Genomic DNA, 18,438 nt, shown 5'->3' with positions numbered 1-18,438 from the left:
GCCGACAGTGCGTATAAGATAACCAACATCTGCTTCGAATTCGATAAAGTGACAAACGAGGGTCTCGCGAGTGCTATGATGCATCGATACTCGAGGCTGGCCTTGCCGTACGAACGGATCATGAGGAGCAAAGTGGTGACCATGAAAAAGATCGACACCTCTTACAACCTCCAGATCGATTCTCCTGCCAAGAGCTTGAAAGGTATACTCCTATTGTTTGTTGATCCTAGCAAAGTGAAAGCTTATGCTGGCGCTAACGAGATATTCTACAATCCAAAGATCGAAAAGATTTCGATCACTGTCGAGGGCGAGCCGAATGAACTGTATAGCCACGCCATGCTTCCGAAAGACCATCTCGAGCAAGTGGCACAGCTCTTCGGAAGCCATGACTCGGAGGTAACCATCGGTTAGTTTTTTGTGGAAAGAAACGCGTTATTTGTCGACTTCAGAGCAAGTCCAGATCAGAGTCTCCATGGTAGCGGGAAACCCCTGCAATCACTTAGTGATGGCATCACTCTCCATATGACCAAGAAAGGTGATGAAACTGGGGATATCCGCTGCTATGTTTACTTGCTCCAAGATGCGCAGTTGAACATCTTGGATGGGCGCTTCCACTCTGTAGAATATTAGAATAAAGATGGCAAGTATTGGTGTACTCGTAGCAGGCACAGCAATTAACGCACTAGCGTTTAGTGGGTCTAATTTCCTTTTTAGCAAGCTATCGGGGCATGGCGATGAAGAGCGCAAAAGACACAATAAAGCGATTGAACAACTCCAAGAAGCTCAAGCAAAGTGGGTACGTGAGAGGTAAGCGAAGATCGATGCATATAACAAGAGACGGGAGGAACAGCGTGCCGCGGGGGAGAGTCTGAAGGAGTTTGATGAGGGGATGCGGGACTATTACATCGTGACGATCGAAAAAGACCCTAAGTTATCCGACTTTTATACCCCCAGCAAGACGGTGAGTTGACGTTCATTCTTGGATCTTTGGCACTTCTTGGGTTTGCCGCGTATAAGTGGGCCTAGATACAACGCGGGACGTTTTCGATATGTAATAAACATGTCGAAAGCAACAGCACACACCATTACCCTTGAAGAGAAGAAAAAACTAAGCAGTATCTACTACTCTCCGGAACATCTCTGCACTGGTCGAAAAGCGATCAAATTACTCGCTAAACATACTTTTAAAAAAGAGAGTTATTCACTGGCTCTTTCGCCAACTGCTCTGGCTCAGGCATATTCGAGGGCCAAAGCGTATCAATTACCCTCATTTCACAATTACATAGCCGAATGAAATGCACCAATTTGACTTGCTCTATATGCCCCACGATAAAGTGTATAGCAACACGTATAAATGCATCCTCACAGGCATCGACGTGGTCTCGAGGTATAAGGTGGCTAGACCCCTGAGAACGAAAAAGCCTAGTGAGGTCGCCGACATGCTCAAGGATATTTACAAGGCAGGACCTCTGCGTTATCCGAAGACCTTTCAGTGCGATAATGGTTCGGAATTCAAGTCGGACGTGACAAAGCTGTGAGAAAGTCAAGAGGTCGAGATGAAGCGAGCAACTACAAAATACCACCACACTTTCACGGCGTTCGTCGAATCGTATAACAAGGTGCTCGCCGAGAGCCTCTTCAAGCCTCAAGATGCTCAAGAGTTGGTTACTGACGAACAGAGTACCACTTGGGTTAAACACTTGTACACTATTGTCAAAAGTGTGAACAACACCAAAACAGCTATGATCGATATGAAACCTTCGAAAGCGATCAAGCTCGACGAAGTGCCGCAAGTTGAGGAAAAGCATGATGAGAAACCGCTACCCGATGATGGTCTATACTTGTATTTGCTGCGGCCTGGAGAAGAGCATGGTGATGCTAAAAGACGGTTCCGTCAGTAAAATAGTGTTTGGTTGGGTGTGGACAGATCTGTCTACACCTTCGAGATCAGTAATAGCGTCACCAAGCCGCATTTTGTACTTCCCGATATCATGAGGATTTTTTCCCTCCTCCTAGCATACCAGACCGGGTGGTCTTACTATGATCACCTATTTTCGTGATGTGAAATGGTCTTAATATTTCATCATATAGTAGATCATGGTAAGAGCCAGCGACGAAAGACGAACGATTAAAGCTATCCGGTCGTCGTGTTTATCACTCTGCCACATCTTTTACAGCGACTGATTGATTTCCTCATGTCTCACTTCCAAGTCCTTGATTGTTTCCTCCAAGTCCTCGATTTTTTCCTCCAATTTCCGGATCTCTCCCTCAAACTCCTCTCGTGATTTTTCGATACAAGTCATATTTATTTAGTTGAAAGTCAAGACAAAAATGCTCCAAATTTTAGTTGTACCCGCCGAGTACAACTGATGTCCGCGTCACTCCAAAATTTTCCAGGTCCGAGGGTGCTCCAATCTCACATACAAGCACGCATGTTTCGACTTCATGAACTGAGTTTTGATGCTCTCCTAATCCGAGATCATGTTGGTTTCCTTATCCACTAGCTTCATATATGACCTCTCGTGGAGATACCACATCTTCTTTTGACGTCTGATGTTCTTTGGCAAGGCCATATAACACTGCGTTAATAACCACAAGCTGTGTCCTCGATGCCTCCACGAGACAACGAGCTTGAGCAGGGGTTAACGCTTCTTGTCGAGACTTTCATCCCTTATCAAGTCATCAATGATGAAGAGCGTCTCTTCTCCTGCTAGGAGCTTTGATAGTTGCTCGATCCAGTAAAAGAGTTGATCACACGGCTCTATAAGGAACACGTAGTCATCTTGCCACAGACTGGGTCTATCGAGATAGGTCCTATTCCACCGAATAGTGAGGCAGAGTAAACTATATTGTTGAAATGGTACCTGTATTTATTATCAAGGAGATCCAGGACCCTCCGCGTTTTCCCGCAGCTTGTAGGCCCTGTGAAGATTGCGATATGCGGGTCTTTTACAATATCTAGAGTCATTTATTTGTGTTTGCCAGAGTGGCAAACACAAACCTTGTAGGTACTTACTTGGGTTTTGGCACGATGGAGGCAGGAATCCACCCCATGCTTACAGCCATCTCACGACTTCCTCTTCCGGCTGTGAAGTAGGCCACCATCTTCATAACGTCGCTGGTATCTAGCTTGGTACTGGGGCTCGTTATCCCGAGGAATCTCTTGCCAACCATGGCATATGCAAAGGTAAAGCCCAGGTCAACGACAGTTTCATAGAGCATGTCGATGATTTTCTTTCTCTTTGGGGGTCATATTAAAACTCATGTTTATATTATAGACTATCGCATATGAAAAAAGTTGGTATGGGGCTGGGCTGTGGGTTTTTGCTGAGGCGCACGTACCCCTCCGGATCCGCCAGGCGATGGCTCTGATGTTTCGGCGGGCTCTGGTGTTTCGGCGGGCTGTGGAGACGCTGCAGGCTTTTTACGGAAAATATAATATGCCCCTCCTACACAGGCGATAGCAACAAGGCCTCCACTAATGTATACACTGCCTGACTGTAAAGACCTCACTGGTTTTGACTGTAGATTCTACTGTACCCTCTTGTTGCTTCAGATCTTCCTTCCTCTTCATCATCAGTTCTGCCAACTTGTGACCCTGTGCGACTCTCCCGGGTGCTTTACTGGTACTGTATCTACTCTCTCTTCTTTTTAAATAACGCTCATTTATTGTAACTCGAGAAAGTTACAAAAATCACTTCACTCTAGCCTTCAAACCTTCCCTGCCGGTCGTATCTTATTCATATGTGGAACCCTCATTAAATTACATGCTTGCGGTGGAAATCGATCAGCCGCTGGTGTCAAAATCACTAGACCGCGTGCGTAACAGTCTCCGTAAACAGCGCACCAGTCCGTATACCGCGCTCGTACTCTGCTTTTGCACAGGACCTCATTGTTTGACCTATCAACTATTTCACGATTGCCATGTGTATCTTCGATAGACTGTTTTCCATTGTTTTGTTGCTCTTCATCATCTCGTTCTTCATCTATCTTGGACATGGAGAGTTGGCAGTGGTTTACAGTATGCGCAGCAATAAGCAGAGGCGCTAGGAACTTTCCAAAAGCTGAATAAGGATCCCCAAGTCAGCCATGCTGTCCCTAATGATAGGGTCCTCTTCCAGATCTTGGCGTAAAGCTTCGGGACTGTCGAGAGGTACTACATTACTTATAGCCTTGGTGTACATGCTTATCGCGTAGGTTGACAGTGCCTTGGCTGTTTTTGATCCTTTTTCCTGGATTTCACGCTGGATGTAGTCAGTATGTATTTTGTCGATCACCTCAGGTGATGCTTTGTCAACAAAACCTTTTGTGCATTTCTTGGGTAGAAGGTGCTGTTTACTTTGACGTGTTGCATCTTTCAAAGCCTGGCATTTGTCTATAGGTTTTTCACGTTGCTCAAGGGCTTCTGCAGGAGTATTAACAACATCGAAAATTTCAGCTTATGCACTCATTCTTTTTATTACATGTCTGTATCGATAGAAACAAACAAGTAACAAGATGTATGGGAGGAGTATAGCGATCAGCAACAAGACGTCCAACATTTATTGACACCCTCTGGTAAAGGTAGTGACAACACCTTTGAAATCATATGGTAAAGAGCGCTAACTACTTGGTGATGAATCGGTTGCCCTTGGACTGATATACCTAATCCACATCGGTTGCATGTTGGTGTAGTGCAGCCTCGCGAGTTGTACCTCCTTGCTGGGGGTAACACCATTTTCTCGATATTTAAGTGGCACCTTATGATCGAAATTCCACTGCCCTCGGTTCCCCCGATTCATACCTTCCGTGAACTAGGCCTGGATGTACCCTATAAATGTGACAATATTACAACCGAGATACTCCGTTGAGGCTATCTCGGTATCACGATTTAGAGCACGGTGAATCTTGTTTAAAATTAGATGATACTTACACCTGGCGAAATCGCATGTGTTTGATGATGGCATTTGTTTCGTTCCTTTGACGCTATATCACCATCAATGCATCTTATGCATCTTTTTGTTCGTTGGCCGTTACGTTTGTCGATCTTGAAGTTGTTTATTCTGAAAGAGCGATTACTGTGTGAACAGCACTTTACATCCATTTTTTTACGTTGTTTTATACAGTAGCACTATACAAAATTTGGACATGCTACAAGCTCTTCTTAGCCGCTAAGCGATAATGACCCCTGGCGAGCGTTGATATCTGGCCTGGTTGCACTATCCGTTTGTCATCTACCCTATTGACCACCAGCTTGTTCACTTCCTGCGTGTAGATTTGATGCCCCTTGTTTTGGATACAGACCCAGGTTTTGTATATGTCAATACCATCCCCCAGACAGCGCTGATAGTCCTCGAAGGTGATGGATTATTTGGTTACACACTTCTTCACACCTTTCGCTTTGCGATCGCCACCCTCTTTCGTGAGACTCTTGTATGCATTTAGCTCGTCTTTCATTAGACCCACGACCTTCTTGTATTAACCGATGGGGAGAGGTCTGTTGTCATCTTTGCTGTAGGCACTCGTGTCAAAACGTGTGTCTACATCATCGGCAATATCGCGGTTAAAATCCTCCGTTATTATGTGATAGACAAAGGAATCGGTATCCATATAGCAGATCCGCAACTTGCTACCGTATTTGGGCTGCATATAATCATAGTGGAAGTTGTACCTAACGATATTCGAGTTATCCAAGATGGCTTGACCAATATACACCGGCTTGTTCATCTTTACCTCTGTTTTACACAATTCCACACCCATGAGGTGGCTGCTGAAGAGACAGCCATTTGAACCCATGCGTGTGCAGGTCTTGACGCATGGCCCAGCCATACAAATTGTTGGCATCGAGGTACTGCAATTATGATGATTCAGCCTCCGGGTCGTATTGATCCCCCATGTACTTGTTGTTGGCTTTGGAATATCTGTGTACAGCTTGAGTTATACCTCCACGGATACCTCTTTCAAACATCAGGAGCATGTCGGGATCTTTAAGGAGCTCCAGCTTGATCTCAGTGTACTTCAACGCTGCTTTCCATGCAAGGCCTGGTGCGATGTAGAAATGGGCAGGATCGAGCTTGTAGTTCTCCTGGCATACACTTCGAAAGCTTTGGAAGATGTCAGTCAATAGCAGGACGTCCGCGACGAGGTACATATCATTAAAGAAGGCTCTTCAATTGATGTTTTATTGACAAACAGATATAGGTCTTTTCAAAATAGTTCAGCGTTTGAAACAGGGTTAAGTGACCATCATCTAATGATAACTACATTTTTAAAAATGCATCTAGCCCGTTTACAGCCAAAGAAAATATTCTATAGAAACTATAAAAATTTCGATGAAAAGACGTTTTTGGCTGATGTAAAAGCTGCTGACTTTTGTTGTGACACTGCCGATCCTGGTTTGAACTATGAAAATCTTCAAGTAATTTTTAGAAATATTGTAGATAAACATGCTCCTTTGAAACAGAAAACATTGCGTGGAAACGATGCTCCCTTCATGAATAAAGAATTAAAAAAGGCTATATACTCTAGGTCAAGGTTTAAAAATAAATATAACAATGATAAAACTGAGGAAAACAATGCCAATTATAAAAGACAAAGAAACAAATGCGTAAAATTACGAAATATAGCTGTTAAGGAATATTTTAAAAAAAAACCCAGGCCGGAGCAGTCGAAAATAAAATTTTTTGGAAAGTTATGAAACCTTTTGTAACCAATAAAAATTGTTTAAGTAATGCAAATATTACGATAATCCAAAACGATAATTTGATTACAGATGAAAATGAAGTGGCAACAACATTGAATAGCCACTTCATAAATATTGTTGAAAATAGCAGTGGTATTAAACCTACCTCTATTGATTTTAAATCATTTACAGATAAGAAAAAGTTGATTGAGAAAATTTTTAAAACCTATAAAAATCATCCAAGTATCCTAAAGATAAAAGAAAATATTGAAAATGTGTCTGAAAATTTTCAATTTAAGGAAATAGGTGATGAAGAAATTAAAAAAGTATTTAAAGAAATAAACACTAAAGCGTCTGCAGGCGAAGATAAGATACCGCCAAAACTTGCAAAACTAGCTAGTGAGCACTTAATATTGCCCCTCAAAAATGCCTTAAATAGTAGCATCCGTGCCAGTTTTTTCCCAACTAAAGCTAAGCGTGCGGTTGTTACACCAATTGACAAGGAAAGCAAGGAAAAGTACAGTCTCAATAATTTTAGACCTATTAGTGTATTAAATTTTTTCTCTAAGTTTTATGAAATAATAATCAAAGAGCAAATAATGTCTTTCATGGAAAAAAAACTTTCTGTGTACTTATCTGCTTACAGGAAAAACTATAGCACCAATCACGTATTGATACGCCTATTAGAGGATTGGAAAAAAAAAACTGGATCTGAATTATGTGGTTGGTTCAAAATTATTGGACTTATCAAAAGCTTTTGACTGTGTCCCCACGATCTACTTATAGCCAAACTTCATGCTAACGGTTTTGATGTAAAATCACTTGAGTATATTCTATCGTATCTTACAAACAGAGAACAATCCACACGAGTAAATGCGAAGTATAGTATATTTGAATTAATTTTGTCAGGTGTGCCTCAGGGTTCTGTGTTGGGCCCAATTATTTTTAATATATTTATGAATGATTTATTTTATTTTATTGTAAATAGTGACCTACATAATTACGCAGACGACAATACGATATCAGCTTATTCAAAACTATTAAAAATCTCATTAAGATTTTAGAAAGGGAATCCGAAATTGCCCTTCTTGGTTAAATAATAACAAAATGATAGCAAATCCAAACAAATTTCATTCGATCCTTCTATCAAGAGCCAAAATTGATAACTCGAAGCTTGAAATAAACATTGGCGATAGAGTCATACAATCAGAAAGGTCCGTAAAACTTTTAGGAGTAACAAATGATGATAAATTAAATTTCAACTTGCACATTAGTAATCTTTGTCGAAAAGCCTTAGCCCAGCTGAATGCATTATTTAGATTTAAAAATGTACTATCTTTGCAAACAAGATCTATTTTAGCACAAAGCTTCGTGTATGCAAATTTTAATTATTGTCCCTTAGTTTGGCATTTCTCTTCTTCGAAATCTCTTTTGAAAATTGAAAAACTCCACAACAGGGCTTTAAGTTTTATTCATGATGACCCAAGACCAGTTGATTGCCTTCCAAATAAACATTATATGGAATTACTAAGGCACAGATATTTAGGCATAGAAATATTTAAAATTCGGAGAAACATCAGTCCTTCTTTCATGAAAGATATTTTCCTTTTTGAGGAAACTGATAGGCCAGTAAGAAGTCAAAACATGAACAACCTAAAAACCATCAGTGTAAAAACAAGCACCTTTGGTCTAAACAGTTTGCGATGTTTAGCCCCAAAAGTTTGGAATAAACTTCCTTTTCATACGAAGAGTTGCGAAGATCTAGTTAAATTTAAGCAAATGATTAAAAAATGGAATGGCTCTCACTGTTCATGCACAGAGTGTCGGAAATTGATTCCATAACTTGCGTAATCAATACGAAAATGGGAGAGGAGGAATGTTTATCTTTTATTTATTATTTATTCATTATTTATTTATTATAGTTTTCATCTAAATTGTAAATATATAAAAATATTTGGTCGGTTTTGATTAGTTTTTTGCAAAATATTATTTTTTTAAAGAATTATTGTATATAATAACCGACTGTAAATAAATTAAATCAATCAATCAATCAATCATGGTAGTCACCCATGTTGACCTCAGCACCCTTTGGATTGATGACATACCAGACTTTTTGAGCGTGTTCGTAGTCTTCGTCGCTGATCCCCTTCATGTTCAATTAAGGGTACTATAGAAGGCCTCCTTGGGAGGTAGCTCAGTCTCTTTAAATCGTCGCCAGCCATCCATGTACTCGTAGGGATATACACCTTTTCTGCGCATGAGTTTAAAGGTGTCATCCTCAGCGAAATACCAACGGGGATTTTTGCACTGTTCATCATCGAGGTTGCTTGCCAATTTCTCCAAGCTTGATGCTATGAATCGACAGCTGTCTATGAACCTGATCTCGATCTTCTTGTGCGTTTCACCATCACCGTACCCCATGCCTGCAATGGGTACGGTGATTTTTACGTTGAAGGGGATATACTTTTCAGTGTTTTCAGCGATGCAACCAATGTCCTGGGTATCATACTTCTCCCCCAGTTCTCGAATGAACAAGTGGGCGTCGTACCCCGAAAGTTTTTTGAAGATCACGGTCTTGTACTTGAGATTGTAGGTGTTGTGTGTGGCACCTCTGTATAGACATGTGTAGTGACAGTGGTCTCGAACTTTGCGGCTCTTTGAGTCATCGTTAAATGGTTTCATGCAGATGTGACATGTCTTTGCCGCTTCGTGCTCTCTTTGTAACACCTCCGTTAGGGGCAGCATGTCATACTGTGGGAAGGTAGCGTAGAGCCGTTTTACCTCATCCTCCAGGTGTTGAACGAACATCTTCACACGGTATCCCTGCAAGGGATATGATATATCACCATAGGCGAAGGTACTGTATGTACACCAGCCACATGATACGTGCTTGTTCAGCTTTTTCGTCTTGTTCTCCCTCTTATCTTCCGTCATGGGAACGAGCAGGGATTCGAAATCCGCATAGATGGCGAAGGGTACTTTGAACTGCTGCTGACCATCTTTGTAGTAGAGCCACTTTTCCTTTTCGCTTTGGTATCGTGATCTTGATCGCTTCGTTATTTCAGCAGTAGGTATAATGCTTGTCTCTCGATTCGATTGTTGGAAAGGCTTGCAAGCAGTTCATACAGAAGTGCATCTTTGCTTGATTCTTTGATGTCTCGCTACCCAGGAGCCATGAGAGATTTTTGATGGTTATATAATGACTCTTTTTATCGTCCGTGAGGAATATCAGATTAACCTGTTTCTCGCGTCCGTTGTGTGTAGATCGACGCAGGATATTAAAATTCTTCCCCGTCACGTACAAGACGTTCACCGCGATGTCTTGGTTGTTCTTCTCGAATTTGGTGATATCCTTGATGCTTGTGGGAAACTCGATGCCCTGTCAGTTATAGCGCTCCGCATATGGCCTCAGCTTGCTGATTCTCTGTGGATCGCTAGTTATATCCTCATGATGCAGAGCAGCTATCATGCTCCACTTGAAACACTCCTCGTCCTTGTTCGCGGGGTTAATGATGGCATTCTTGGTGGCTATCCACTTGGGTGCTTTGATATATGAGGAACCCCTTGTTAGTCGTAGCTTATGAAAGTCCACGTTGAGATGCATGATTCGACCGATTATGAAGCCAATTTTGGGCAGCGCTAGGTTGTCCACATGCGTTTTGACTTGGGCAAACATCGTATCTAGCACCTTGTCCAGGACAGTACCCTGAAGACCGGTGTCATGGTGCTATGGAAGACCTTATCAACTTCGATAAACTCATTAGTACCCTCCACTGGCTTCTTCCAGAAAATCCAGAGGGATCACTGCACCTTAGCAGACCCCATGTCTTTAACCTGCTTCTCAACCAGGGTTTTCACGTGTGATCGCACCATCCCCAAGTACCCATCGACATCCGTACCCTCTATGCCAGGGATGCGGAAACTTCGGAAGGTTCTATGGTGAGCATGCTTATGTTCTTGAGGCGTGAAATCTTGGTTCGGCTGCTGCTTGTCTTCAGCATGATCTTCCCTTGCCTCTTCTTTGACTTCACCCATCAGAGTCTTTCTTGCCCCATCATAAAGAGCAAGGATGCGATTTTCTACTGATGCATATATACCTTGCACCGACTTTCTAATACCCTCTGGTACATAGTTCACAAGCCAGTGAGACCACTCTCGCAGCTTACTCTTGACTACTGGACGTGTTCTCAACATCTCTTGGCGTTCAAAAACATTCATGGCTTCGGGTGTGGGGAGTCGAGGTTCAATTTTGCTCCTAATAGGACGGGTTTTGTCATTTCTTGACGTTTAAATATATATCCAGGGCCTCTGGTGTAAATGCTTGCGACCTTGATTCTGGAACAGGTCTTGGGTGTGCCTCTAATAAAGCAACAAGGTCGGCTTTGCGTAGCCTGGAATGTCCCGTAAGCCCACGGGTTTTCGCGATAGTGTGTAATTGTTTCACAGTATGTGTATTCATCTTTATTGTATAGATTTTTGATGTCAATCAATAAAATTTCTAGCGCGGTCGTATTATTAGTATGGAACTCTCCCCTACTCAATTGCGCAATCTTCATTTTTGTTGATGTCAGCAATATTCCCGTAAGTCGCTATTGCGCATGCTCGAGAATTTATCGGAATCGAATTTGTTTTCGGATTTGTCGAAATTGGGATTTCGGATTTCTGGAATTTGGGGAATTTCCCTTGTCGTCGTCGTCGACTGCGCTAGAACGAATATTTTCCTATCTCTATATACACATCATAATAAAATTGATTTGTTTGTTTGCTTGCTCAGTTGTTTCGCTGAGATGAAAAATTAAAATTTCCCTGTATAAACTCTCTAAATTTTAGCTAGCTATAAAGAGAAAGAAATATTACGTACTGTAACAGAAAGACACTTTTAAATCATCCCAAATTGGTGATTTTTTGATTTTAAAAATTTTGTTTTTTTTACTTCATTTTTTTTTGTAAAATTTCGAAAACTCATAGATAGCACAGCAGCTTCATTCCTCATCTTAATTAAGGTCCATTACAGAGTTTCATACCGCGCAGGTCTGGGCACTAGCAAAGCGCTTGTAGGGACAAATTTTTATATCTCCCGCAGAGCGTAAGGCATTTGCTAAGAAAAACATGCAGTACGCAGAGAATTATTCACTTTTTCCTTTGTATTTTCACTTTTTAAACTGGTGCGATATATTGATTATACAATTATTTAAAGGAAGGATACTCAGTATTGACATAAGATTGTATATTATGAAAGTTCAAGACCTAAACTTAGTAATTAATTTAATTGCTTCAAGTTGCCCAGATGCTAAAAATAGGATCATAAAAACTCATTTCTAATGTCACTCAACTTGAAAAAACATCAATACAGTTTAACATGCTATTACACATATCCTTTCCTAGCTAGTTATGTAATATTTATCCCCCGCAGAGCGTAAGGCATTTGCTAAGAAAAACATGCAGTACGCAGAGAATTATTCACTTTTTCCTTTGTATTTTCACTTTTTAAACTGGTGCGATATATTGATTATACAATTATTTAAAGGAAGGATACTCAGTATTGACATAAGATTGTATATTATGAAAGTTCAAGACCTAAACTTAGTTATTAATTTAATTGCTTCAAGTTGCCCAGATGCTAAAAATAGGATCATAAAAACTCATTTCTAATGTCACTCAACTTGAAAAAACATCAAACAGTGAACACCAACTTAGCCTTAAAATTTGCTACGCCTCAATTTTGCATTGGAATAATTTCACTGTAAAGTACAAAGTTTCGACCGCGGCGAAATATAAAATAAAATAATATACTGTGATTAAAATAAACAAATTTAATGGAAAATAACTTTTTAAACAAATTTAGTGATTTTAACTGTTTTCGTCAAATATTTTCGGTTGCCAAATTTCTCTTATGTCAATGTACCAAAATTATTATAGCTATCACAAAATTGTAAAAGTGCACCTTGCCTAAATTTATTCATGCATTTTACCAAAATTAAGAACACAATACAGTTTAACATGCTATTACACATATCCTTTCCTAGCTAGCTATGTAATATTTATATGCAATAACTTCTAACGAAAAGTCAAAGCCAGTCATTATGTCATTGAAGTGTGTATTTTATTTTCAATTGATTTTATCTGTGCTCTTTTTTAATATAACTAGTTAGCTATACTTTGCAAATAAATCCTTCAATAAATGCTCTTCCACGTTAATCCATGTCAAATTTGCAGATCCATATATAGCTAGCTAGCTATAGCTTACTGTAAAAAAACTTTCTTCAAGTCTTTCTATAGCTAGCTGTAATTTTTATTTCTTCTTGCCAAAGTGCACTGATAATGATAAAACAGTGTTTCTTTTTAACCATTACTTTATTCCTCACAACACACAATGTTTGGTATATGTAGCTAGCTTGCAACAGGAAGATAACCCCTAAAACCAACATCAACAATATGTCTTCTCTTGCCTCTCTATAAAAGTCAGTAATTTAAGTATTCTTCGATTCCAACATCTTACCCATGTCAATATACAACAAAGAGGGTTAGCAACACCATTTAAACGTGTTATTAAAAAGCAAAACGTCAGTTAAAGTAAAAAATTAGTTGAAGAAACATCAGGCAAGATTTTGCATTTTTGCCTCTTTTCGCAGCACTAACCAGAATAGTTGTGAAAAACTGTCGTGAACTATATCACGAACTTATAACATGACGTAATGATAGAAAATTCATTAACATTTATATGAACAGTTTTTATACGTATTCGGCACAATGAACTATCTAGAACTGCAAAGTCACAATGACTTGACAATGACTATGCTTTAATGAACTCACACTCAGTATGTGACGTCATAATATAGATAATAGGTTATTTGTTTATATTGTAAAATAGGAAACTTCTCGAATAGAACATTCGAGAACATTATGCTAGGAATATATATGAGCGTTCGAGTTCGAGCAGGAGTTAAGTTAACGAGGGAAGAGTTATATGAAGATACGAATGTAATACGAGACGATTTATAAGAAGATATACGAGTGACCATGAAAATTATTTGGGCCATCGAGACAAATGAAAACAAGCCAAAAATTTGTCCCTACAAAGCGCTTCGCTAGCGGTATGAAACTCCGTAATGCTTCGATAAAAACAGCTGAGGACAAAGATCTTCTTTCTTAACTACATCGTCTTTCCGTTTACGTCAGAAAATAGTAGTGAGACAATGATGCGATAAAAAAAGTCCTGAACTTTGCCGCCGCCAACACCGCTGCCGCAATGGAATGGTAAAACCAGAATTTCACACTACTCTGCACATGTGATTTAAAAAGAACATAACATATGAGCGTTATTTCTCTGAACAAGCAAAACCAAAGGATGGCGAATGTTCAGTTAATTATGTTACAAAATTGACACGGTAATTGAAATACAGAAAAAGTGCTGGTCAAGGTCATTTTTGAAGATCTAATGTCACGATCGGGATAGTATCTCGGGGATGCAGTAGCTTCGTGGTTTGCCCCTAGTAAGAGCCGTCCAAATAGTCAGCCACAAGAGGCTAGTGTCTAGTTGGGAAGAATGCAAATACAGTTTTCCGGTACACCCTCGTCCCCAGTTTTTTTTGTCTTTTTGATATGAGAAGACGACGATAAATGGTATCGTTAAGTGAATTTTAGCCAATATATGGTCAGAATATGCGAACGCGAAATAAGGAATACGTAAATTTATGCGATCAAAAAATGGTAGAACTTTATATGTCCCAGTATCAGAAAGCGTACTGACAATAAATTGTATTGTCTCAGGAGTAAAAAATACAGGAAAAATAATTTTGGTAACTGCGATAAACTTCTTTAAGGTTGGAAAAGAAGTTGTGCTGTTTTATGCGCAAGTTACATAAAACTTTAATATAGTTTAGCTAGCTGGCAAGTACTTCCTGAATAGAACTTTTGTTTGCTGAACTTAGATAGTTCATTGTTCAGATTTCAAATCCAGTTTGTGGAAAAAGTTTTTATTTTTGTGGCGTTCTGAATCTTATGGAAAAGTAGGAAGTAAAGAAAAGGGCAGAATAATTTCTAAGTAGTGCTTGCTTCATGGATATAAAATTTGTGATGAGTTAATATTTTTAGAAAAAAAAATTGTTTACAAAAGTTTCCGAGCATTCTGTTATGTAAAAGAGCAGAACTATTAAGGGATACTTTGGGGAAATTTTTGTGAGAAATAATTTTTGAAACTCTTAAATTTTTACGAGAACTTTTTTTTTTCAAAGTTAGCAAGTTTAAAATATCTTGTTTAAAAACCTCCTTAATTTGGATACATTAACAAGTACGAGTCATGTACTGAAAGAGATAAAGCTAAAAGTGCCCAGCAAAGTGGGCTATAAAAATACTTCTCTTTCAAACCATACTTTTTGCTAAAGATAAAATTGAAATTAAGACTTAAAACTTGACATGACATGTTTTCAGGTTGATTTAATTAAAAAATTGAGACACAAAATATTTTCACTATTATTATAGTTCCTGAGTTCCTGTTTAAACCATTTTCAGGGACACCTATAAACGATTTTTGACAGTTATACATCAATTTCGACAAAGATGCGTGCAAAAAAACATTAAGAGCAATTTAAGGGTTCTTTTAAGAAAGGGACGTGTTAAAGTGATAACAAGTTAAAAAAAGTAGCGACAGTAATGACTTACTTAAAGGTAGGCTTCCCTTTGTTTCCTTTTCCTCACTCTCATAATATAACAAAGATAAAGAATCTGGAACATCCTCTAAAAACCCTTTTTCACTGTTACTGCTATTACGGAATAGATTGGCTACACTTGCCACCAGACTCGATCTTCTTCTTTTCCCTCTTCTTTCATATTTCACATTTTCCTCACTTTCAAAATCTCTCTCATTCTCCACATAACTTGGATTATAGAGAATAAAAAACCTTAGGTGCCAACGCTTTGTTTTGGAATCTAACGGAGGTGATTTAGTTAGATTTCCTTTCTTAATAATTCCACTTGATGACAGCTTCATGCTTATTTTCTTTATAAAAAATCTTTTTTAAGTGCAAACTCTTCCAAAAACACAAAAAAATAACAATAAATATAATATCTCAATTGAATCAAACTAATACATTTTTACATACTTTATGTAATTTGATGCTGGCAAATAGAGTAACCTTTAAATTAACACAGCTATTATAGGCTTAATGTGTAGTGTGATCTCCTTCATAGATACCTTTGAAATGTTAGCTACAACACCTTTTAAGCTAACAATTGTTTCATTGGAGGATATAAGATTTAACTTGCTATGCTAGCGAAAGAGGGGGCTTCATTAGGAAAAATTGATGGAAATTCTCTTTCTTTAATGATGTGATATAAATAAATTACTTTTGTGGAAATTAAACGATTATGTCTCTCTAACTGTGGCCATAGTTCCACGTAATTAACTAGTTTTCCTCCTTACATATAAAAAAAAAAACTGTTTTAGAAATGAGAAAAACACTTAGAGTTGCAGCTTCAAGAATTTTTAGTGGGACGCTTATTGTGTTACTTAATGGCGTCTAGTAGCAAAGTAAACATTCTCAGGATTGTTTCGTTGACAAGACTACCCAAAGACTCGCAGTTTAATAAACGGACTTTACAAACAAAAAATAAATGTCACATTGTTGTATTACATGCAAATAAATAATATATTTTACTCTTTGAAAACCAGTTTCAGTAGTAATATATTCATTCCCGATAAAAAGTTATGCCTATATTAGTTTTGCAACCTTATCTAAAATTCTGCTTTACTTAATAAAAATAATTGGTATTCCAGTTGTCGATTTGTTTTAGTTCGTGCAATAATGTATGATTTAGAATGTTATGTTAAAATCCAAATTGTAAACACGTAAACACAATGATAAAATCAAAAACGATTTTTAACGACACAGGCAAACGTGGACGGCACATTTTTATTATGAAATGCCCATGATGTTTTCAAGTCTAAACATGTTATAGCGGAATGTCTCTGGAGCTGAAACAAATTAGGATTAGATCAATCATGGTTGCAAATGAAATATGTACTTATTTCGTTATCTTAAGTCAACTTGAAATGACAACAATGACGATAGCTAAACAAGATTATTGTCGAGAAAATATCCGAAATTAAAAATACTGACTGAGCAAATAGAACAAAGAAATAAGATGTAAAAAGCGAATGTGAAAATAAATTTGTAGATTAGATAAAAATTAATTTTAAACTTAAATTTTAACCAAAAATAATAAAAATCCTATAACTATACATTTGAAACTTTCTATTGCTAGAAATTAAAAATGGGACATTTAAAAAACGACATACTGACTTACTTATCCAGTTTTCATCTACCCGCTTCTTGTAATAAATAAGGAATTTGCCATCCTCATCAATGGCGGAACTTTCACTTTTTCTCGTTCTGTCTACAGTCATATCATACAAAACGAAATAACGCTTTCTCCAACTTTTTCTCAAATAACTCGTTTGCGGTGGCGACTTCACCAACAAACCTGTGTGTACTATATACCGTGTATCCAAATCTTGACATAATGGCGGTTTAGTACCCGGGGTTAACGTAAATCTAAAAACAGAGATAAGCACAGTAAGAATTTTGTTAAAAAACAAATGAATACTAAACCTATCCGGCACAAAGACGTCTTAAAAACGTCTAAAAGAAGCATGCGACGACGTATAAAAAACGTCTAAATATGGTCTATTTTGTCCGCTTTTGTTAAATATCTTGATTAAACGTTTTTAAAACGTCTTGTAATAGACGTACTTAAGACGTCTAAAAAGCGGACAAAATAGACTAGATTTAGACATTTAGTAGATATCTTTGTTTAACCATTTTAAACGTCTTGCAGTGAACGTTTTTTTGAACGTCATAGAATGCGTCTTTTAGACGTTAAAACATAACCTATTTCTAACTTGTTTTTAAGCATGTTGTAGACAAATACGAATACTAAATTACCATAAATATATATTCACTATGCAAATTTACAATAAAAACTATATATAACTATATATAATGCCAAAATTTAAAATAATTTAAGAATACTGTAGGCTTTAAAATGGTTTGTAACCAGGATGATAAAAAAATGAAAAATCTGGTTGTAGAATATAATTTTTAGGAACCTTTTTTTAACAAACATGTCACAAGTAACATCCCAGCAGGCACACCACGTCGTACAGACGTCTGTTGCTAGTTGCTGATACGTCGCGACGTTGGCCATGTCGTTACAACGTGGCCACGACGTTGTAACGACGTGGGACGGAGGACGTTGTGCTCGAGGTCCGACGTCTGCGCGACTTTCCATTCTGACGTTGAGCGGACGTCGCACCGACGTTAAAACTCGACGTCACTACGACGTCTCTGCGACGTTGGTGGGCTGACTGGGATGGATTGTGTAAGAAATAAAATAAGCGAAGTGAAGAGTGGAGTCAAAGAATGATCGCAATAAATAACCAAGGTATAAACTTTACTTAAACTTTTACTTTAATCTGTATTTACGATTTACATTCATTTTATTCTTGCCCATTACATTGACATTACATTAACTTCTTAAATACATATTCTTCGTTTAGTTTGCGTTTCAGTAATTCTCCATATTTCATTCTGTATCTGTAAAACAATAAACAATTCTTCTAATCTTCAACGAGCATAGAATATTATGCACACATAAAATCCCACTCGGGCTACTTAAGGTCAGTCCTTTTTTATTTCAGGGTCATTTTCAATAACTCAAGTTATAAAGATTGTGGCATAATTTATTAGCCACCATATCATTATATGAATAGTAAAACG

General features: G+C 38.2%; 1 protein-coding gene across 9 annotated transcripts in view; it reads right to left on the bottom strand.

The window, feature by feature from the left end:
* Positions 1-18,438, bottom strand: part of LOC130622289 (GRB2-associated-binding protein 1-like) — a 57,632-nt gene that overhangs the window by 30,918 nt on the left and 8,276 nt on the right. For 6 of the 9 annotated variants that reach the window (XR_008981040.1, XM_057437732.1, XM_057437737.1 and 3 more), the window contains exon 1: positions 15,323-16,945. Coding sequence is in view for 8 of the 9 variants with exons in the window: in XM_057437732.1 (XP_057293715.1) it covers positions 15,323-15,650 (328 nt within the window). In the remaining variant the exon portion in view is untranslated. Of the gene's footprint in view, positions 1-15,322; positions 16,946-16,966; positions 17,215-18,438 lie in introns of those variants that run through there. The other 3 variants (XM_057437733.1, XM_057437734.1, XM_057437735.1) reach the window with 1 other exon arrangement.

The sequence above is a fragment of the Hydractinia symbiolongicarpus genome, chromosome 12 (assembly GCF_029227915.1).
Source record: "Hydractinia symbiolongicarpus strain clone_291-10 chromosome 12, HSymV2.1, whole genome shotgun sequence".
Lineage (NCBI taxonomy): Eukaryota > Metazoa > Cnidaria > Hydrozoa > Anthoathecata > Hydractiniidae > Hydractinia > Hydractinia symbiolongicarpus.
Note: the sequence above shows the minus strand (reverse complement) of the source record. Positions and strands in the feature narration are given on the sequence as shown.